Source organism: Dendrobates tinctorius, unplaced genomic scaffold (genome assembly GCF_039654945.1).
Source record: "Dendrobates tinctorius isolate UK_male_01 unplaced genomic scaffold, ASM3965494v1 ptg000022l, whole genome shotgun sequence".
NCBI lineage: Eukaryota > Metazoa > Chordata > Amphibia > Anura > Dendrobatidae > Dendrobates > Dendrobates tinctorius.
In genome coordinates this window covers 24,659,651-24,684,000 of record NW_027361690.1, presented here as the reverse complement: position 1 = coordinate 24,684,000, position 24,350 = coordinate 24,659,651, and the positions used below count along the sequence as shown (strand labels likewise).

Genomic DNA, 24,350 nt, shown 5'->3' with positions numbered 1-24,350 from the left:
GATGTAATAAATATCATCAATGTTACACTAATTACCCAATCTGTAGTAAAAGGAGCTCCATTTGCCATTAATATCCGAACTTCATCATCTTGACCAGCTCGAGCTGCCTCTAAAAGTTTTTTTCCCAAATCTACCAAGGACATCTAAAAAAAAAAAAAAATAATTAAAAAAATTATTTGTGAAGTCTTTAAAATAAAACAGTTGGCTTGCACAATTTTCCATTATGTCTAACAGTGTATACTATTTTACATGGAAATACAGAAAATATATAGAAACGTTTTTATTTTCATGTCAGGGTGAGAGTCAATGTAAATGCCTACAGACAATAGCAGAACAAAGGCTGTATACCATGGCTCATCTATTTTAGCTGGCTCTATTGGTGTAAACTAATAAAGGGGCTTTCACACTGTGCTCAGGCACCAAGCTCAGTGACACACAAAACGGGATTTGGGCGTATAAGTCGACGGGGCCATAGACTATAATGATGCCAACAGAGCAGTCACAGAAGCGGACACTCACACGTGGTAGAATGGGTGTAAGTCTCCAGTAGGTATATACTCCTGAAAATGATGCACGACAGAACACACATTCGATCTGCCAGCACCATTATAGTCTTTGGCCCCGTCGGTGCATACCCGAATCCAGTTTTGTGTACCAGTGACTTAGTAGCATCACTGGCCGAATTGTGTGCACTCCGATGTGGCAAGCTTTGCCTCTGCAACATCAGAGGAAAGTAAGGGTACTGAAGCTGGCAGCTTCAGAGTAGTGCCTGAAAGCCCTTTGTAATGCACTCGTAAGCCAATTATTACTTGCTTAGAAGGCTGGCCACAGCTGAAAGGTTACCGGCTACCTCTGTAAACTAAGGCAATGAAATATAAACTATAAAATTAAATAAACAGACCTTTCTTGAGAATTAATTTTAATAAACACGAAAACTACAAAGCTGCATGTATGTATATTGGATGATGATGATACAACCCCTTAAGATGCTACCCCAAGTAACCAGTACATAGTATACGCATAGTAGTCAATAAACCCCCCCCCCCAAAAAAAAAAAAAAAATGTATATACTGTATATGCGATTTGGCAGATAAGAGCGACATATTGCTTCAATATATAACTGAGAACACCTCACCCAATCCTCAGGGCAGGGACTGACAAGTTCTCATGAATAAAAGTGTGCTCTGGAGCTGAGCGGACACGTTCATTACAAGCTCATCATGAATATACCAAGCTCAGTCTATATCTGTGGCATGTTCTTTCAGCTCGCCAAACTGATTTTCACACACCTCAGCTACAACAGCAAAAGTAAGCTCTTTTTACTTTTCTGATTACTGTTGAAAGAGGCTGTGAAATACCAATTTGCTGTACTTTCTTTGCAATATACCTTAAAATGGGAGCATATGGGTAATGTATGGGGTATGGAATTCTCCTTAAGCACACTGTAAATGCAAAGACTGGACTACATGGCGGCTAGGTTGAATACTGCCTCTAATAAGTGCCACGCTTCAGAGCATGACTGATGCCAGAAACCATACAAACATGCTGGATTTTTGGTTAAACGTCACATCAAAAACTGCAGTATAAGTCAGCCTGCACATTTTTCATTCTAAATCAATTTTGCACTATATAAAATCAAATGTTATGGAAGTTTCTGACCTATTTTAGGTTTTAGTTCCTCACCATTTTCAGTATATTAAAGGGGTTGTCCAGTCCAAATTGATAAGATTTTTTTTCCCCACCATAAATGATCCAATCACCCAACAAATGAGTTTTGCCTCTTCACTGGGTGATGAACATGATGTTTACCTGCATTACCAGCACACACCGCAGCATGACCAGCGCTGCCCTCCTCTACTGTATCCTCACCCACCCCTTGTAGACTGTGAGCCCTCGGGGGAGGGGCCTCGCTCCTCCTGTACCAGTCGGTGACTTGTATTGGTCAGGATTATTGTACTGGTTATTACCATGTATACCCCTTTCGACATGTAAAGCGCCATGGAATAAACAGCGCTATACTAATAATTATTACACAGGACAACAGTCGGGAACAAGTGTTCTCCAAACGCTCATTCGCCAATAATTGGGCTTACTAAATACTAAAGAATTGACATGCTGCGGAAAATAAAATGCTGCGATTCCGTGCAGAATTTTCCGCAGCATGTGCACAGCGTTTTTGCATTCCTCATTCATTAACATTGTGTGCACACTGCAATGCGGATTTGCAGCAATTCAGTGAGTCAAAAAACGCATCAAAATTAGCATTGTGTGCACATACCCTAAGTGTATGTTCCCACGGAGGTTGCAGCCTACCCCACTCAATGACCTATCACCATGGTTTCTGAACAGCAGGTAATACATGTAATTAAAAGTGGTCTTCAATTAAAACTATGGCCATATGAACGTCAACAAATTTTTCATTATATTAAAAGGGAGACATTCTATGTGTGGTTTTCAGAGCAGAATTGTGCAGTGAAATCTGTAAAAACAAAAAAAACAGAAAAAAAAAAAACCCCACACAAGTCCATGTGAACATGACCTAAATGGTAGGATTGAGCTCTCTCTTTGTGAATCCACTGTATTAGGCTGAAATCACTTAGTTTTTTAAGACAACTTTTTAAGCCAAAAGGACAATATGTGAGGTTATAGCCCCTTACAGACAAATATTCTGAAATCCACCACAGAAGGGGCAAGTGTACAGTGGGTACGAGAATTCAGACCCCTTCAAATTTTTCACTGCAGCCAAAAAAATTTTTTTTTATCATTAACACCTTCATGACCAGAGCTTTTTTTTTTTTTTCTTTCCGTTTTTCCCTCCCCTTCTTCCCAGAGCCATAACTTTATTTTTCCGTCAATATGGCTGTGAGAGCTTATTTTTTGTGGGACGAGTTGTACTTTTGAATGATACCATTGGTTTTACCATGTGATGTAAAAGAAAATGGGAAAAAAAATCCAAGTGCGGTGAAGTTGGAAAAAAAAGTGCAATCCCACTGTTTGGCTTTTTGGCTAGGTTCACTAAATGCTAAAACTGACCTGCTATTATGATTCTCCAGGTCATTAGGAGTTCACAGACACAAAACATGTCTAAAACAAGTCTAGGTTCTTTTTTATCTGAGTGGTGAATAAAAAATCCAAAGTTTGCGTAAAAAAAAAAAAATTGCACCATTTTCCTGAGACCCATAGCGTCTCCATTTTTCATGATGTCAGGTTAAGTGACGGCTTATTTTCTGCATGCTGAGCTGACGTTTTTAACGATACTATTTTTGTGCAGCTATGACCTATCTAACTAGTTAATAGGCGCGGGCAGATCGAGATTCCACTCGCGCCTATTGCAGGGCACATGTCAGCTGTTGAAAACACACTATTTGTCATGCTATGAGATCTGTTTTTGGTGCAGAAATATCAGCTACAAATACTTAAGGTGTGCATATACCCTAAGGCTATGTGCACACGTTGCAGATTTTGATGTATTTCCGCAGCATTTTTGGAAGCGCGGAATTGCATCAAATCCACAGTGTAGTACAGTACCAATGATAGTCAATGGGAATTTGAGAATTGGTGTGCATATGCTGAGGATTCGCAGAGTTTTATTTTCCGCATGTCAATTCTTTGTGCGGATCTGCAGCATTTCTGCAACCATTGACTATACATTGAGTAAGGCAAATCCGCACAACAAAAAACGCATGACAATCTGCAATAAATCCACATGAAATCTGCAAGCATTTTGGCCTGCGTTTTCTGCCAAGAGATGCAGATTATGTGCAGAAAATTCTGCAGGCAAATCCGCAACATGTGCACATACCCTTATTCTTTCTTGGCGCAGTTCTGTCAATGATATCAGGAAATTAAAGAATAAAATCCATAGCAGCAGAGTATAGAGTTCCTGTACACACACAGTTCTACCCATAAGTTACACAAATGTGCTCGACACAGCATCTATACATGCACATAGCATTATGTGCAGCTGCATCCGTATATCTTGCACTGCTGTCCCAGAAGGGCACAATAAAGTATTATGCGCTGCTGTCCTGGAAGGGCACAGTAGAGTATTATGTGCTGCCATGTCCCGCATACAGCAGTAATATGCCCCAACGTGTTCCGCATACAGCAATATTAGGCGCTGCACGGTCCCGCATAGAGCAGTATTATGCGCTAACGTGTCCAGCATACAGCAATATTAGGCGCTGCAGTGTCCCGCACAGAGCAGTATTACGCGCTGCCATATCACGCAGACACCAGTATTACGCGCTGCCGTGTCCCGCATACAGCAGTATTACGCGCTGCCATGCCCCGCATACAGTAGTATGTCCCAACGTGTCCAGCATACAGCAATATTAGGCTCTGCAGTGTCCCGCATAGAGCAGTATTACGCGCTGCCATATCCCGCAGACACCAGTATTATGCGCTGCCGTGCCCTGCATACAGCAGTAATAAAGTATGTCCCAACGTGTCCTGCATACAGCAATATTAGGCTCTGCAGTGTCCCGCATAGAGCAGTATTACGCGCTAATGTGTCCAGCATACAGCAATATTAGGCTCTGCAGTGTCCCGCATAGAGCAGTATTACGCGCTGCCGTATCCCGCAGACACCAGTATTACGCGCTGCCGTGCCCTGCATACAGCAGTAATAAAGTATGTCCCAACGTGTCCTGCATACAGCAATATTAGGCTCTGCAGTGTCCCGCATAGAGCAGTATTACGCTCTAACATGTCTTGCATACAGCAATATTAGGCTCTGCAGTGTCCGGCATAGAGAAATATTACGCGCTAACGTGTCCAGCATACAGCAATACATTATTAGGCGCTGCAGTGTCCCGTATAGAGCATTATTACGCGCTGCCATATGACGCAGACACCAGTATTACGTGCTGCCGTGCCCTGCATACAGCAGTAATATGTCCCAACGTGTCCAGCATACAGCAATATTAGGCACTGCGGTGTCCCGCATAGAGCAGTATTACGCGCCAACGTGTCCAGCATACAGCAATATTAGGCGCTGCAGTGTCCGGCATAGAGCAGTATTACGCGCCAACGTGTCCAGCATACAGCAATATTAGGCGCTGCAGTGTCCGGCATAGAGCAGTATTACGCGCCAACGTGTCCAGCATACAGCAATATTAGGCGCTGCAGTGTCCCGCATAAAGCAGTATTACGCGCTGCCATATCACGCAGACACCAGTATTACGAGCTGCCGTGTCCCAGATACAGCGGTATAACGCGCTGCCGTGTCCCGCATACAGTAGTGATACGCGCTGCCGTGTCCCGCATACAGTAGTGTTACGCGCTGCCGTGTCCCGCATACAGCAGTGTTACGCGCTGCCGTGTCCCGCATACAGCAGTGTTACGCGCTGCCGTGTCCCGCATACAGCAGTGTTACGCGCTGCCGTGTCCCGCATACAGCAGTGTTACGCGCTGCCGTGTCCCGCATACAGCAGTGTTACGCGCTGCCGTGTCCCGCATACAGCAGTGTTACGCGCTGCCGTATCCCGCATACAGCAGTGTTACGCGCTGCCGTATCCCGCATACAGCAGTGTTACGCGCTGCCGTATCCCGCATACAGCAGTGTTACGCGCTGCCGTATCCCGCATACAGCAGTGTTACGCGCTGCCGTATCCCGCATACAGCAGTGTTACGCGCTGCCGTATCCCGCATACAGCAGTGTTACGCGCTGCCGTATCCCGCATACAGCAGTGTTACGCGCTGCCGTATCCCGCATACAGCAGTGTTACGCGCTGCCGTATCCCGCATACAGCAGTGTTACGCGCTGCCGTATCCCGCATACAGCAGTGTTACGCGCTGCCGTATCCCGCATACAGCAGTGTTACGCGCTGCCATGTCCCGCATAGAACTTTGTGTATGTAAACACACACGGCATTATTATGTACTATAAGGGTGTGTGCACACGTTGCGGTTTTTGCTGCGGCTTTTTCTGAAGAGAAACCGCACGGTAAAATATTTCTAGTATTTGGTCAGCGGATTTGATGCAGATAGAGAAAGAAAGAGAGAGAGAGAGAGAGAGAGAGAGAGAAAATGAGAGAATGAATATTTTATTTGCATTTCCCGGAACGTACAATGTAGCTGCGGTTCCGCAAAAAAGAAGTGACATGCTGCGGAAAATAAACCGCCGCGAATCTGTGCGGAATTTTCAGCAGCATGTGCACAGCAGAATTGGTTTTCTATAGGTTTACATGGTACTGTAAACCACATGGAAACTGCTGCGGATCCGCAGGACCAAATCTGCTGCGCATCCGCAGCAAAAACCGCAATGTGTGCACACAACCTAAGTGTCTCTATAATGCTCAACTTTTGATATGTGAAGACAGGACACCATTGTACAAGGTGAAGGGAGTGTTGTTGATGTGTCGACAGAAATCCAATAAAAGCCTTCATAAGAAAGTAAGGTTGTGTGAACACGCTAGGGAATCCTTATCCCAGCTAATTCAATGAGAATCCTGTGAGTGCTGTGCATATCATCAGTAATTTTCCTTGAGTAGTTGCAGTGCATTTTATTCTGCAGCATGTTAATTCTTTGTGTGGATTTTTAGCGTTTTTCATCCACTGACTTCAACTAAATCAGTCAAATCCGTAGCAAAAACGCAGGTGTAAAAATGTTTGTGGATTTGCTACGTTTTTGCTTGGGTTTTTGGGGACTTCCATACGGCGTTTCCCAAGCTGTCACGTGTGACAACGGGAGAAACACCGGCAGTTCTGATCGACGGCAACACACTACCGCCTGCAAGATAGTTACCATCAGTTGGAATGCTGCAGGGTCATGCTGCCAGACGTCAGCGTGACCCCGCAGCTGTGACTGAGACCCGCTGTAAAAAGCTTACCACAGGTGTTGGTTGATGAGTGACTCCCACCATGTTACGTCTGCTATTAGTGATAGCAGGCATAGCCTATGGGAGAAGTAGTCTCTCATTAGCCGACGACTGTGCTCAAACAAGAAAAACACATTTAAAATAAGACACTTTATACTCACCTAACACCAAAACCCCAATGCCCTTGTCTCATGAAAAATTTTAAAATAAAAAAAAAAAAAAAAACATAAATCACCTTAGTGACCAAGAAAGTTCTCACTCAGCGGTGGTGCCATGAGATCCCCTGAGCTAATCTGCTGATGAACTTGTGAGCCCTCTCACGGCAGCTCAGCACTATACCCTGCGGGAGCGATGATGTTCCTGTCAGTGTGTATCTGGCGGCCGGTTAGAGCAGTCACACCCCTCGATGTGAATTTTCTGCAAGTGAGACCACTGTTGGACACTAGATTACGTGGACTACAGCGAACAGGAGAGTATATGGTGGTTTAATATTCTAGATTGTTTACAGGGGACATGGTTATCAGGGATTAGGAGTTCAGCGGGTATTGTAAATTTTGAATAAAAAGGAGTCTGTTTCATTTTCTTTTTTTCAAATAAAGAGCTTTATTCTGGGTGTATTTTATTTACAAACATTTACTATGGGGTTAATATTGGGGGCGTCTTAAACACCTCGCCATTACTAAACTGGGCTTCTTGTCAGCTGCCAATACAAGGCTGACATGAGTCCCAATACTTATACCCCATTTGCCAAAGCACCAAAGTGGGAAGAGCGAGGCTAAGTGCCACATGTGGCACATCTTATTGATGCGCCATTTCTGGGGCAGCTGAGAGCTGATGTTTTTAAGTCTGGGAGGGGGCCAATATCCATGACCCTTTCCTAGGCTAATAGCCCACAGCTGTCTGCCTAGCCTTTCCTGGTTAGATTGTATAGGTGGACCCTACGCCAATTTATTTTCTGGGATCCCCCTGTAAACTAGTCAGTAAGGGTTCAGCAAACAGCTGTGAGCTGATATTAAATAGCATGGGAACCTTTATGGTAAGTACACATTAGGCGTTTTTTCTGCAGCAAAAACTGATCTCTTGGCGGGAAAAAGCTGCAGAAAAAAAACTTGTTTCCCTGTGTTTTTTGTGGCGTTTTTGATGCGTTTTTGTGGCGGTTTTGACATGCTAGATTTGTCTCCTGTGCATGCTGATAAAGTTTAGGATTGAAAAAAAGTCCTATTTCAATGAATGAGGTTTTAGCACAAAAAACGCTGCAAGAAATGATACCTGCGTTTTTTCACCACCCATTCAAGTCAATGGGTGAAAAACGCTGAAAGAAGTGACATGCTCTATGTCCAAAAAAACATGCAAAGCACAAAATACTGATGACAAAAAAACAAGCTGTGTGCACAAGATTTCTGAAATCTCATAGGCTTTGCTGGTACTGTAAGACGCACTGAAAATTAGAATAAATAAAAGCAGCAAAAATGCCCAGTGTGAACTTAGCCTTATGACTATTGGCTCCTTCCCAGAATATTAACATCAGCCCTCAGCTTTCCCTCTGCTTGTTATGAAAATTATGCGGGAGCCCAGATTTTTTGGAAAAATTAATAAAGTATTGGGGTGCACGCTGATTTCTGCCAGTTGCTGTTTGGTTAAAGCCTATGTAGGTTTATTCTGTTAAGGTTCCTATATAGGCTGGTGACAATGTGTATTTAACTCTTTACTTACCAGTTTAGTAATGAGGGTGTCTGGCTGACACCTCTTCATTACTAAACCTAAGGCTTGGTGTTTGGGACAGCTGCTGACACCAAGCCCTAACCCAGTTACCCTGATGCCACTGCATCGGCATGAAAAAGGGTTGAACCAGCAAATCACATAACATTTTTTTTCAAAAATCTTTAGCTGAAAAAAGCATTCATTGATGTACACAAACGCACACATGATCAGATAGATGCTACTGCACAAGAGCCGCAATCTTGGTGAAATGTTTTCCCCCCTCCTCTTGCAAAATGGCACGGGCGCCATTTTGAGAGAATTTTTTTTTTTTTTCAGAATAAATGCATATCATTGAATAAAATAGTTTAATGTATATTATAGATGCGATCATGCTACAGCCCAGGTGCCGACACCTGCCTGCTGAATGTGATCTTTTTTCCAATATATATTTTAATAAGCATGAAAATAGGAGGCAGGTCACTGAGGGATCAGTGACCTGTCATAAGCCATACAGATGCATATGTAAGCAGAGCACCTCATAAACACCATCCCCCACCCCCCCAACAGGCCTCCCCGAAGCAAGAGAATCTCATTAAGTGAAAACACAGATTACACAACAACCACAAGACAGATTTAATTAACCAAGGTATCATTTTAATCAGTATAACAACGCCAACCTGACACTGTAGGTTAGTGTGCACAATCCTGCTGACAGGTTCCCTTTAAAACACCCAAAATGGCTAGTGACTATTCCATAACGCTGCACTTCTAGCACTTACATTTTTATACATTGAGTCATTTTTGATAGACTATTTCTCATGATACATAGCTGCTTTTGGATCTTCTAGTAAGGATTATAACGCATTAACCTATCCGCCAGCAATTCATTACCTGTCTTGTCTCCAATTTTTCTTTCCTTGCACCTTTTCTGTTTAAAGGAAATCTGTCACCCCTTTTTTCGAATATGAGCTGCCAGCACCGACATCAGGGGCTTATAAGCCCCCGATGTAACCTGAAAGATAAGAAAAAAAGAGTTCGATTATACTCAGCCGGGGCGGTCCGGCTTTGGTCCGGAGGGTGTAGCGGTCAGGCGCTTCCTATCTATACGATGCCATCCTCTTCTTTCCTTCTTGTCGTGGCTCCTGCGCAGGCATACTGCTCTGCCCTGTTGAGGGCAGAGCAGAGACCTGCAGTGCGCAGTCGTCGGGAGAGGTCAGGCGCCTGCGCAATGCAGTATTCTGCTCTGCCCTCAACAGGGCAGAGCAGTGCGCCTGCGCAGGAGCCACGACAGGAAGGAAAGAAGAGGACGTCACCGTTAGAAGATGGGAGGTGCCGGACCGGACGGCGACACCCATTGGACCAAAACCGGACCCGGACCGCCCCTGGGTGAGTATAATATAACTAATTTTTCTTATCTTTCATGTTACATCGAGGGCTAATCTACAGCCTTACAGAAGGCTGTAGATAAGCCCCTGATGGCAGTGCCGGCAGCTCATATTCGAAAAAAGGGGTAACAGATTCCCTTTAAGTGTTTTCAATGATTATATATTAAAAATTTATTTTTTAAGGGTTGTCAGCTCTTCAAATTATAACCAACTATACACCAGGTTATTCCTATGTCAAAACTCATCTAAAAGCAACCTCACATAGGCAAAGAGAAGCTGAATCCAAGCATGTATTACTTTGATTACTGGATGCAGCCGCTCTGACACAACCAAGGATTTTGTGTATGTGCAAATGACCTGCGTTTTACCTGCAGATTTATTGCAGTTTTTGTGCATATTTCCCCTGCGTTTTCCTATAGTGGAGCAGGTGTAAAAACGTTGCGGATCCGCAAAAAGAATTGACATGCTGCGGATTTGAACCCGCAGCTAATCCGCACAGAAAAATCCTCAGCATGTACTCAGCATTTTTGAAAATAGGTAGACTTGAATGGTACTGTAAACGCAGCAGAATCTCCTGCGAATCCACAGGGCCAAACCTGCTGCAGATCCACAGCAGAATCCGCAACGTGTGCACATACCCTTTAGATTTAGAATGAAGCAGAGCTGAGGAAGCTGACCCCCTCCCACACCAGAGCTAACACCAGCCACACCAGGCTCTGTATATACACAGTGTCCATAGACAGTGAGGTGTCTATCACAGGTAATAAGCTCCTAGTGCTAAAACAATCATTGTAAGCAAACAAAAGAGGTATCCCTGAAATCTGTGTTTAACCCTTTTCTCATGCTGTCTTCAGACTACATAGCAAAAGCTTGGGGACAGGTTCTCTTTAAATGGAACCAGTCATCTGATTTATGATGCCTAAACCACTGGAAGCACAAATCAAACTCCAGTCGCGCTGTTTTTCCTCTTTTGTTTTTTTTTATTCAGAGAAAACATTTTGTGTACCGGACAGGGACTATGAATCTTGGATGACTGATCATACCTTGCTCTCCTAGGTCTCTCCCTGTGTGCCTACAGGAGACTTGTCAGTCTAGGAAGTGGGATTTGATTTCTTACATTAGCATGTATTGTCCCTATACTGCCATCACAGCAGTGTTATGTCACATCTAGTAACTCGCAGATGAAGGCAGATTGTTGAAACATGCGTTGCAGCTGATGTCTTCTTGGGAAACTCATAGATATGCATCTGCATTCACTATGGAGATATACACTGCTCAAAAAATAAAGTACCACATCCTAGATATCACTGAATGAAATATTCCAGTTGTAATTTTTTATTTATTGCATAGTGGAATGTGTTCAGAACAATAAAACAATTATCAATGTAAATCAAAATGAATATCCCATGGAGGTCTGGATTTGGAGCGATACTCAAAATCAAAGGGGAAAATCAAATTACAGGCTGATCCAAATTCAGTAGAAATGCCTCATGACAAGGAAAACATGCTCCGCATTGTGTGTGGCCTCCAGGTGCCTGTATGACCTCCCTACTGTACAACATCTGGGCATGCTCCCGATGAGGCGGCGGATGGTCTCCTGTGGGATCTCCTCCCAGACCTGGACTAAAGCATCCGCCAACTCATGGACAGTCTGTGGTGTGACGTTGATGGATGGAGCGAGACATGATGTCCCAGATGTGCTCAATCGGATTCAGGTCTGGGGAACGGGCGGGCCAGTCCATAGCTTCAATGCCTTCCTCTTGCAGGAACAGCTGACAGACTTCGGCCACATGAGGTCGGGCATTGTCCTGCATTAGGAGGAATCCAGGGCCAACCGCACCAGCATATGGTCTCACAAGGGGTCTGAGGGTCTCATCTCGGTACCTAATGGCAGTCAGGCTACCTCTGGCAAGCACATGGAGGGCTGTGCGGCCCTCCAAAGAAATGCCACCCCACACCATTACTGACCCACTGCCAAACCGGTCATGTTGAAGGATGTTGCAGGCAGCAGATCGCTCTTCATGGCGTCTAGACACTATCACGTCTGTCTCGTGCTCAGTGTGAACCTGCTTTCATCTGTGAAGAGCACAGGGCACCAGTGGCGAATTTGACAATCCTGGTGTTCTGTGGCAAAGGCCAAGCGTCCTGCATGGTGTTGGGTTGTGAGCACAACACCCATCTGTGGACGTTGGGCCCTCAGACCATCCTCATGGAGTCTGTTTCTAACCATTTGTGCAGACACATGCACATTTGTGACCTGTTGGAGGTCATTTTCCAGGGCTCTGGCAGTGCTCCTCCTATTCCTCCTTGCACAAAGGTGGAGGTAACAGTCCTGCTGCTGGGTTGTTGCCCTCCTACGGCCCCCTCCACTCTCCTGCTGTACTGGCCTGTCTCCTGGTAGCGCCTCCATCCTCTGGACACTACGCTGACAGACACAGCTAACCTTCTTGCCACAGCTCGCATTGATGTGCCATCCTGGATGAGCTGCACTACCTGAGCCACTTGTGTGGGTTGTAGAGTCCGTCTCATGCTACCATGAGTGTGAAAGCACAGCCAACATTCAAAAATGACCAAAACATCAGCCAGAAAGCATTGGTACTGAGATGTGGTCTGTGCTCCCCACCTGCAGAACCACTCCTTTATTGAGGGTGTCTTGATAATTGCTAATAATTTCCATCTGTTGTCTATTCCAATTGCACAACAGCATGTGAAATTGATTGTCAATCAGTGTTGCTTCCTAAGTGGACAGTTTGATTTCACAGAAGTTTGATTTACTTGAAGTTGTATTCTGTAAGTGTTCCCTTTATTTTTTTTGAGCATGCTATTTCAGGTTTGTTTCACATGTCCTTCATACAGTGGGGGAATAATTATTTGATCATAGCCTGTATGTAGCAGAGCCGATCGGACAATGGCAGCTTCTAGTCTCCCATGGAGACTATTAAAGCATGCCAAAAATGAAAAAAACATTTAAATAAAAAAAAAAAAAAAAAAATGTTAAACCAAAAAATATAAGAGTTGAAATCACCCCTTTTCCTCTATTCAAAATAAAACAAACATACACGTTTGGTTTTGCCACGTTCAGAATTGTCTGATCTATGAATAAAAATTAACCAGATCGTTAAATGGCATTACGAGAAAAAAAAAAAAAAGTCAAAACGCCAGAATTACGATTTTTTTTGGTCACTGCAACTTTGCATTAAAATACAATAAATGGTGATCAAAAGACTGTATCTGCACCAAAATGGTATCTTTAAAAGCTTCAGCTCGGGTTTCAGAAAATGGACTTATTTTATTTATTTATTTTTTTTAGAAACGTTGGAAATTTTTTTCACCACCTAGATGATAAAAAAACAAAACAAAACCTAGAACCAGGGCTGTGGAGTCGGAGTCGGTGCTCATTTTGGTGGAGTCGGAGTAGGAGTTGGAGTCGGTATAAAATGGACCGACTCCTAAAATCTATAATAAATTGGGTACAGTAATTCAATGCAGGATGTGCTGAATATTTTTTCATAGGAGTTTGGGAAAGTTATGAAATGTCCTATAAATGGCTGTTATATTCCTGATCTAAGGCTACATTCACTCACAGCGTTTTTCCTGTGTTTTTTGAGGATACGTTTTTCAGCTGCAAAAGCTGATCATCTTTTTAAAAAACTGCATCACCTGAAAGGTTTTTGAGCTCATAGATAATGTTTTCAATAGCAAAAGCAGATTAGAAATCTGCTCTATCCATATCTGTCTATCCATATCGTATCTGTACCAAAAAGAATGAAAACCGGGTAGTACACCAATATATACTGTTCTATCTAAATATCTTGATTATTGGATCATAAAAATGATTAAATGTCTGAGGTTCACATTGTACTACAATAAATTTTTCACTTAAATATAAGCAATATGTGTGGGAATCGGAGTCGGAGTCGTGGAGTCGGTGTGTAAGGGAAATTGAGGAGTCGGAGTCGCAGGTTTGGCTTACCGACTCCACAGCCCTGCCTAGAACGTGTTTGGTGTTTATGAACTCATAATGACCTTGAGAATCATAATGGCAGGTTCATTTTAGCATTTGCACTTTTTTTTCCCAATTTCAGTGTACTTGGAATATTTCTCCTGTTTTCCAGTACATGATATGTTAAAACCAATGGTGTTGTTCAAAACTACAACATGTCCTGCAAAAAGCAAGCCCTCACATGGCCATATTAATGGAAAATTAAAAAAGTTATGGCTCTGGGAAGAAAGCAAGCAAAAATACATCCAGTCATGAAGGGGTTAATGGTTGGTAGGGAACCAAATACCTATTTCTCACTGCAAAATGCAAATAAATTTATATAATTTATACAATGTGATTTTCTGGACTTTATTTTTGATCTTTTAATGTTAAAATTAACCTACCCTTAAAATTATAGACTGTTCATGTCTTTGTCAGTGGGAAAACTTACAAAATTACCAAGGGATCAAATAATTATTTACTTCACTATATACCTTATGACAATACCCTATGCTACAAGTAACATTATGAGAAGAGCCAGAAATACCTAATAATTTATTCACATTACATTCCTCCATAGACCCCATCATTGCGGTTTGTTCTGAAGAGGTAAGATCACCCCAAAATATGTTGACTAATAAAACCGCATCCATACTGTATCTTGTATTGTATATCGGATTTTCATCAGTGCAGTTCTACATCCACTGTCTCCAAATTTACTGACTGGTGGATCTGTAGCAAATCCAGTTTTAGGCCGGGGTCACACTAGAGAGGAATACGGACGAGTGAGAGGCGCTAAAAGCATGCATTACACACGGACAAATGATTCTCTATGGGTTTGCTCCCAACAGCCGTATATTTCTCATCCGTATTCTACGCTCCGTGCCAATCGCAGCATGCGTCGATTGTCAGCGTACTACGCCCGTAATACGCCAATGCAAGTCTATGGGTGCGCAAAAAATACGGATTACACACGGACCACACATGTGACTTGCGAGAAATACGCACCCGGTGTCTTTTAGAAAAGCCGGCAATTCAGTGCGCGATACAGTAAACTCACACTGACAGGTTTAATAAAGAAAGAATAGATATAGACACATAGAATACATACATACATGTCATTGTGACAAACATATATATTTATATTTCACAGAGTTCTTCATAGCAGAATAGCCGCTAATTAAATTGCCGGCTTCTATCAAATCCTTCCCCAACCCGACATGAAATGACACATGGTTTACATTCAGTAAACCATTTCATGTTTTTTTTATATGTCCTTGACTAATAATTAGTTGCGGGTTTGTGTGCAAAATTTGGGAGTTGTAGTTGTTATTTTAAGGGGTTAATTCGTTGTTAAAAAAATGCGTGGGCTTCCCTTTGCCCTATATTGGTGGCGAGTGGGTTAATCTAACAAAGGGTTAATGTCACCATTCGATTGTAAGGTGACATTAACCCTTTTAGATTAACCCATTCGCCACCGCTACAGGGCATTGGGAAGCCCACGCATTTTTTATAAACGAATTAACCCCTTTAAATAACTACAACTCCCAAATTTTGCACACAAACCCGCATCTAATTATTAGTCAAGGACATATAAAAAAAAACATGAAATGGTTTACTGAATGTAAACCATGTGTCATTTCATGTCGGGTTGGGGAAGGATTTGATAGAAGCCGGCAATTTAATTAGCGGCTATTCTGCTATGAAGAACTCTGTGAAATATAAATATATAACACTAATAATATTAGTGTGCGCTTGGAACACTCAAAGAAGAGGGAAATCTAAATTGGGTGGTTATAGAAGAAAAAAAAAAAAAAAAAACCTATTATAAGTGCTCTTTATGTAGCTGGATAATAGCGAGAAAATAGCAATTAGTAATAGTCAATTGTAAGACCTCAGAAGAAGTGCTTAAGGGAAAAAGAATATATATAGATGCTGGTGGCAATCTTAGTTCTAACCTGAACAATCACAAACTAAAAAGGCATGAGTGAGGGTAAAAACCTGAAATCACTGAACAGGTTATATACTGCAGGGTAATTCTCCCTGATAGTAGCTTAAAAAAAAAAAAAAGTCAAATTGCAGCCTGTGAACGGCTGTGCAGAGTAGCCGCAATAGTAAATGCACAAGTCAGAGAGCGGTACCTGTAAAGATAATGCGATGCAAAGTCCTCACTCCAGTAAGCGGTGCAAGTTCAAATAGCGCTTTTTGCTCCAGCGCTTGGAAAAGGAGGGGGGGTTTGTACACTGGGGTATAGACGAGTTACAGGGGCTGCCCCGGCCGGTGGCAGCCTCCTGTCAGTGTACCTCCAGCTGTGGAGCAGACGTGAGCGGCCTCTCGTGCTCCCGGCGTCTGTGAGCTGCTCCAGGTATACAGGACCTTCGTGATGTGAGTCAACACATGACCACGTCAGTTTCACTTGCTGGTGGTTGCGACGGGGACCAATGGACTTTCCAACATGTTTCAAAGACTGAGGAAGAAGACAGTTAGTCTTTGAAACATGTTGGAAAGTCCATTGGTCCCCGTCGCAACCACCAGCAAGTGAAACTGACGTGGTCATGTGTTGACTCACATCACGAAGGTCCTGTATACCTGGAGCAGCTCACAGACGCCGGGAGCACGAGAGGCCGCTCACGTCTGCTCCACAGCTGGAGGTACACTGACAGGAGGCTGCCACCGGCCGGGGCAGCCCCTGTAACTCGTCTATACCCCAGTGTACAAACCCCCCCCTCCTTTTCCAAGCGCTGGAGCAAAAAGCGCTATTTTAACTTGCACCGCATTATCTTTACAGGTACCGCTCTCTGACTTGTGCATTTACTATTGCAGCTACTCTGCAAAGCCGTTCACAGGCTGCAATTTGACTTTTTTTTTTTTTAAGCTACTATCAGGGAGAATTACCCTGCAGTATATAACCTGTTCAGTGATTTCAGCTTTTTACCCTCACTCATGCCTTTTTAGTTTGTGATTGTTCAGGTTGGAACTAAGATTGCCACCAGCATTTATATATATTCTTTTTCCCTTAAGCACTTCTTCTGAGGTCTTACAATTGACTATTACTAATTGCTATTTTCTCGCTATTATCCAGCTACATAAAGAGCACTTATAAGAGGTTTTTTTTTTTTTTCCCCTATAACCACCCAATTTAGATTTCCCTCTTCTTTGAGTGTTCCAAGCGCACACTAATATTATTAGTTATTTTACCTTATTTCTTTGACACCCTTGTGACAGGTGTCTTAGTGTTTGCTGCTGGAATTACACTCATACAAACAAGCGCCACTGAATCTCCATTTGTGTGTGTGTGTGTGTGTGTATGTATATATATATATATATTTTTTTTTTTTTATCACAATGACTTGTGGGTGTGTATATATATATATATATATATATATATATATGCATTCTATGTGTCTATATCTATTATTTCATTTCTGTTATAAACCCTGTCATAGGGCTCCATTATATGTCCATTTTGCAAGGCGGCGAGAAAATCTCGCCATATGGATTACATACGGATGCAGACATGCTCAAAATACGCAACCACACCTTGCTTACGGATGACCTACGGAGAACCACTTAGGGGACATTCACCCGTATTGCGCCTGTAAACTACGGACCGTATTTTGCGCCGGGTAGTGTGACCCCGGCCTTACTCTTTCATCTAAACCAGGTAAGACCCTATTGGAGGTTATTGTCATTCCAATTTTATCTACACGTCTCCTGTTGTCCGACGTCATTTTGCACAATGTGGTCACATTCGTCATTTAATAAAGTTTCTCAAACTTTATGTCCGTTATCTTTACTGATCATATGGCGGCTGTCGTCTTCTTGCAGGTTGTTGCATGTCACCATACCATCACTGTACACGTAAGAGTGTGTATGACTCAATCCTGTGCAAACAGCACACAGTAGTATACTGAATACAACCCCTGTTCCATAAGCGCACATAGCGGTATACAAGACAGTGAGCGGAATACGCTATATAATACCGTGGCATCAGGGCACACAGCGGTCTATTATATACGGTAATACTGTCCCAACACAGCAGTGTACGGTCTACAATACCGTGGCATCAGAGCCCACCAGCGGCATACCGTCTACAATACCGTGGCATCAGAGCCCACCAGCGGCATACGGTCTACAATACCGTGGCATCAGAGCCCACCAGCGGCATACGGTCTACAATACCGTGGCATCAGAGCCCACCAGCGGCATACGGTCTACAATACCGTGGCATCAGAGCCCACCAGCGGTACACGGTCTACAATACCGTGGCATCAGGTCACACAGCAATATACGGTCTATAATACCGTCCCATCAGAGCACACAGCGGTATAAGGTCTATAATACCGTGGCATCAGATCACACAGCGGTATACGGTCTATAATATCGTGGCATCAGAGCACACAGCGGTATACGGTCTATAATACCGTCCAATCAGAGCACACAGCAGTATACGGTCTATAATACGGTGGCATCTGAGCACACAGCGGTATACGGTCTATAATACCGTGGCATCAGAGCACACAGCGGTATACGGTCTATAATACCGTCCTATCAGAGCACACAGCGGTATACGGTCTATAATACCGCGGCATCAGAGCACACAGCGGTATACGGTCTATAATACCGCGGCATCAGAGCACACAGCGGTATACGGTCTATAATACCGCGGCATCAGAGCACACAGCGGTATACGGTCTATAATACCGCGGCATCAGAGCACACAGCGGTATACGGTCTATAATACCGCGGCATCAGAGCACACAGCGGTATACGGTCTATAATACCGTGGCATCAGAGCACACAGCGGTATACGGTCTATAATACCGTGGCATCAGAGCACACAGCGGTATACGGTCTATAATACCGTGGCATCAGAGCACACAGCGGTATACGGTCTATAATACCGTGGCATCAGAGCACACAGCGGTATACGGTCTATAATACCGTGGCATCAGAGCACACAGCGGTATACGGTCTATAATACCGTGGCATCAGAGCACACAGCGGTATACGGTCTATAATACCGTGGCATCAGAGCACACAGCGGTATACGGTCTATAATACCGTGGCATCAGAGCACACAGCGGTATACGGTCTATAATACCGTGGCATCAGAGCACACAGCGGTATACGGTCTATAATACCGTGGCATCAGAGCACACAGCGGTATACGGTCTATAATACCGTGGCATCAGAGCACACAGCGGTATACGGTCTATAATACCGTGGCATCAGAGCACACAGCGGTATACGGTCTATAATACCGTGGCATCAGAGCACACAGCGGTATACGGTCTATAATACCGTGGCATCAGAGCACACAGCGGTATACGGTCTATAATACCGTGGCATCAGAGCACACAGCGGTATACGATCTATAATACCGTCCCATCAGAGCACACAGCGGTACACGGTCTATAATACCGTGGCATCAGAGCACACAGCGGTATACAGTCTATAATACTGTCCCATCAGAGCACACAGCGGTATACGGTCTATAATACCGTCCCATCAGAGCACACAGCGGTATACGGTCTATAATACCGTGGCATCAGAGCACACAGCGGTATACGGTCTATAATACCGTGGCATCAGAGCACACAGCGGTATACGGTCTATAATACCGTGGCATCAGAGCACACAGCGGTATACGGTCTATAATACCGTGGCATCAGAGCACACAGCGGTATACGGTCTATAATACCGTGGCATCAGAGCACACAGCGGTATATGGTCTATAATACCGTCCCATCAGAGCACACAGCGGTACACGGTCTGTAATACCGTCCCATCAGTGCGCGGTCTCCTTAGGCTGTGTGCACACGCTGCGGATTTTGCTGCGGTTCCGCTGCGGACCCTATGGGAATCAAAAACCGCAATGCAGACGGTGCGGAATTTTCCGCGCGGATTATCTGCGGTTTTCAATCCGCAGAAAGAATTGACATGTGAATTCTTTGGCTGTGTGCACACGCTGCGGATTTTGCTGCGGTTCCGCAGCGGTTTTGGCCGCTGCGGACCCGCAGCAGTTTCTGCTGCGGTGTACAGTACAATGATTCCCTATGGGAATCAAAAACCGCAGTGCAGACGGTGCGGAATTTTCCGCGCGGATTATCTGCGGTTTTCAATCCGCAGAAAGAATTGACATGTCAATTCTTTCTGCGGATTCCGCTGCGGTTTGCCATCTCCTCCATTGAGGAGATGAAAAACCGCAGGGCAAAACCGCAGAGCAATGCGCAGGTATTTTGACCTGCGGATTGTACAAAATCCGCACCTTTTCCGCAGCGTGTGCACACAGCCTTTCTGCGGTTTGCCATCTCCTCCATTGAGATGAAAAACCGCAGAGCAATCCGCAGGTCTCACCTGCGGATTTTACAAAATCCGCACGGATGAATCCGCACCTAATCTGCAGCGTGTGCACACAGCCTTAGGCTGTGTGCACACGCTGCGGATTAATCCGCACGGATTTTGCAAAAACCGCAGATAATCCGCAGGTCCAAAGACCTGTGGATTATCTGCGGTTTTGCCTGCGGTTTGGTCCTGCGGATTCACTATCTCCACAATGGTGGAGATAGGAACCCGCAGCGGTTTCCGCAGAAAGAATTGACATGCAATTCTTTCTGCGGATTCTAAGGCTGTGTGCACACGCTGCGGATTTTGTACAATCCGCAGGTGAAACCGCAGGTCAAAAGACCTGCGGTTTTACCTGCGGATTGCTCTGCGGTTTTGCCCTGCGGTTTTTCATCTCCTCAATGGAGGAGATGGCAAACCGCAGGAGAATCCGCAGAAAGAATTGACATGTCAATTCTTTCTGCGGATTGAAAACCGCAGATAATCCGCGCGGAAAATTCCGCACCGTCTGCACTGCGGTTTTTGATTCCCATAGGGAATCATTGTACTGTACACCGCAGCAGAAACTGCTGCGGGTCCGCAGCGGCCAAAACCGCTGCGGAACCGCAGCAAAATCCGCAGCGTGTGCACACACCCAAAACCGCAGCAAATCCGCGCGGTTTTTTCCGCAGCGTCGGCACAGCGTTTTTTGTTTTTCCATTCAAATGAATGGTACTGTACACCGCAGCTAAAACTGCTGCGTGTCCGCAGCGGCCAAAACCGCTGCGGAAACGCAGCGGAATCCGCAGCGTGTGCACACAGCCTTAGGCCAATGCCGCCGCCTCCCCGCACTGATCACCGGACAATGGCGCCAATACACCGTGCGGCTTTATTACACGTGTACACCGAGGACCCGCTGGCCGAGGGTTTCCCGCCCAATGTGAGGGGCCGTCCCGGTGGGAGCAGCGCGGCCTTCATTCCCGCCGCCCGGTCTCACGCATGTACCGATCCCGCTGCGCAGTCCCCGCAGCCCGGGATGGACACTGCACGGCCCCGGGTCCCCGGAAACCTGCCGACTTTAACGCAATAAACAGGAAATCGTTCGGATGATCTGGGTTCCGGGGGAAGTTGAATTATTTTTTACCACAGAAGAGATCAACTTCCACATCCGGTAGGGCCCGACACCCAACACTGACCTGGAAAAGATTCGGTAACTGCACAAAGGCGCCGTCCGTACTCACCGTGCCCTCCGTGGCTGTGCCTCCCACCCCGCTCCTGGCTGCTCAACTCCCGGCTGAGGACTTCTCGCTCGCCGAGCCGGGTCACTTCAAATGCAATCTCATCGGCGCCGAAAATCCCCGAAGAAAAGTCCCCGCGTTGTGCGCGGATGTGCACAGTGATCTCTATAGGGCCGCATCACCACCACTCACGTCGCTGATCGCTATACTCTAATGAGCTGGGTTTTAGTTCTGGCTTTTTTCCTGTTTATTAAACGTGTTATATTTTGTGGAGACCGGTAATCGGTGGCGGGATTACACTCAACGCAGAGGGAAAGGCCGAGGTTTAATTTACTAAAAAGAAGCGGGCGGCGGAGGAATACTAATGTAAGGCGGTGCCGGGATCCTACGGCGCATGCGCGGTGATGGACCAGGATGTGTGGGGTCTTCTGTGGTGATATATCCCTGCACGGGGTCTGCCGAGTACGTGCTGTGTGTGTGGTTCCCATGACTGCAGCATGTTTGGGGCGGAACGCAGTCTGCGGGGTATTTACAAATCATTGTTTGTGGGATGTTTTAGGAAATAGTTAAATTTTATATCACATTTGTGCCTCCAGAAAAAAAGACGTTTTTGTGCAGTCTGCCCGAAAATGTTCCAGAGATGGTATGTGGGGCATGTACATAGTGTGATGGCAGAACAATAATGCTGACGTGAGTTACATAAAATACGGTGTGGGATAATAAATATATTTACATTTCATATATACACATATCTGGCTCTTTTGTCTTCTTTGGGACTAAAGGGGGTTTTACACTAAGCGATATCGCAAGCAATATCGCTAAAACGTCACTGGTTTTGTGACGTTATAGCGATATTGCTAGCGATATCGCTATGTGTGATACTTACCAACAACCGGCTCCATCGCTGATCGCGCGAGAATGTCCGGCTCCATTTCTTGTCGGGCGCTTCCTGCTGTGACGACGAGCGACGCGTGGAGGCGGGCGGGAGGACACAGGATCGCTGTGTTTGAAAGGTGAGTATCGTGCGCTGCGTCGCTGCTGAATCGCTGTGAGGTCTTTCTGTATAAAAGCTCACTAGCGATCATTTAGCGATGCACCAGCGATCCTGACCGCGTCGGATCGCTGATGCATCGCTAAATGTAAAAGGGCCTATAGTCCTTAAAGGGAACCTGTCAGCAGGACTGTGCACAGTAACCTACGGACAGGGTCAGGTCGGCGCCGTTATACTGATTACAATGATATCTTGGTTGCTGAAATCCGTCTTGTGGTTGTTTAACCCCTTTCTGACATATGACGTACTATCCTGTCCAGGTGACCCAGGCCCACATGACCGTGGACGGGATAGTACGTCATACCGATTAGCTGCACACAGCGGGGGGGCACAACTGTTTACGGCCGGGTGTCAGCTGATTATCACAGCTGACACCCAGCTCTATGTGCCACCAGTGATCAGGTACCGCTTCCGACACACTGCGATCAAACATGATCCCAGTGTTGCGGTGGCATAGGGAAGCATCGCGTAGGGAGGGGGCTCCCTGCGTGCTTCCCTGAGACCCTCAGAACAATGTGATCACATAGCGTTCTGGGGGAATCAGGGAAGCACAAAAGCAGCCCCCTCCCTGCGCGATGCTTCCGAAACGCTGGGATCATGTTTGATCGTAGTGTCCCGGGAGCGGTCCCTGATCGCGTTTTTCCGATGGCCTCCTCCCTGCAGGCCCCCGGATCCAAGATGGCCGCTGGGTCCTGCAGGGAGGTGGCTTGTCAGTGCATGTTGAGCAGGCATCGGCAAGCCTCCTGCACTGTCTGTCAGATCGCTATCTGACACAGTGCTCTGCAAACCCTGGGACAAAGTTAAAAAAAAAAAAAAGTGTAAAAATATTTTTAAAAAATATCCTAAATAAAACTATTGTTCCAAAAAATAAACTTCTTTATGTAAATAAAAAAACAAAAGTACACACATTTAGTATTGCCACGTCCGTAATGAACCGCCCTATGAGGCTATGTTCACACGTACTTTTAAGAGCTGCGGATTTGTCCCCGTGGATTTGTAAAAAAACCGCAGGTCAAAAGTCCTGCGGTTCCATACCTCATAATGGATAAGGTGTGAAACCGCAAATCCGCAGCATGTGCACAGCGTTTTTGGTTTTACCATTGGAAACAATAGTACTGTACAACGCAGCAGAAACTGCTGTGGACCCGCAGGGCCAGAAACGCTGCGGATCCACAGCAGAATCCGCACCGTGTGCACATAGCCTAAAACTGTCCCACTAGTTAACCCCTTTTGTGAACCCCTTAAAAAAAAAAAACTGCTTTATCATCATACCGCTGAACAAAAAGTGGAATAACACACAATCAAAAAGACGGATACATATAAACATGGTACCGCTGAAAATGTCATCTTGTCCTGCAAAAAACGAGCCGCCACACAGAGTCATCAGCGAAAAAATAAAAAAGTTATAGCTCTCAGAATAAAGAGATGCAAAAATAATTTTTTTTATAAAATTGTTTTTATTGTATAAAATTGCCAAAACATAAAAATATAGATGAGGTATTGCTGTGATCGTACTGACCCGAAGAATAAAACTGCATTATCAATTTTACCACATGAGGAACGGTGTAAACGCACTCCCCAAAATAAATTCATGAATTGCTGGTTTTTGTTCATTCTGCTTCCGAAAAATCGTAATAAAAAGCGATGAAAAAAGTCACGTGCCCGAAAATGGTACCAATAAAAACGTCAACTCGTCCCGCAAAAAATAAGACCTCACATGACTCGGTGGGTCAAAATATGGAAAATTTATAGCTCTCAAAATGTAGTGATGGAAAAACTATTTTTTGCAATAAAAAGCGTCTTTTAGCGTGTGAAACCCGCCATAAATAGTAAATCAAACCCCCC

The 24,350-nt window shown here is 44.8% G+C and overlaps 1 protein-coding gene across 5 annotated transcripts in view; it reads right to left on the bottom strand.

Moving 5' to 3' along the window:
* Positions 1 to 21,864, bottom strand: part of GABPB1 (GA binding protein transcription factor subunit beta 1) — a 97,144-nt gene extending 75,280 nt beyond the window's left edge. For 2 of the 5 annotated variants that reach the window (XM_073568504.1, XM_073568508.1), the window contains exons 1-2: positions 21,458 to 21,864; positions 36 to 143 (exon numbers count right to left, since the gene is read on the bottom strand). In XM_073568504.1, coding sequence (XP_073424605.1) covers positions 36 to 143 — 108 coding nt within the window. In that variant the 5' untranslated portion in view covers positions 21,458 to 21,864. Of the gene's footprint in view, positions 1 to 35; positions 144 to 9,413; positions 9,535 to 21,221; positions 21,315 to 21,457 lie in introns of those variants that run through there. The other 3 variants (XM_073568506.1, XR_012230927.1, XM_073568507.1) reach the window with 3 other exon arrangements.
* Positions 21,865 to 24,350: the final 2,486 nt, after the last annotated feature.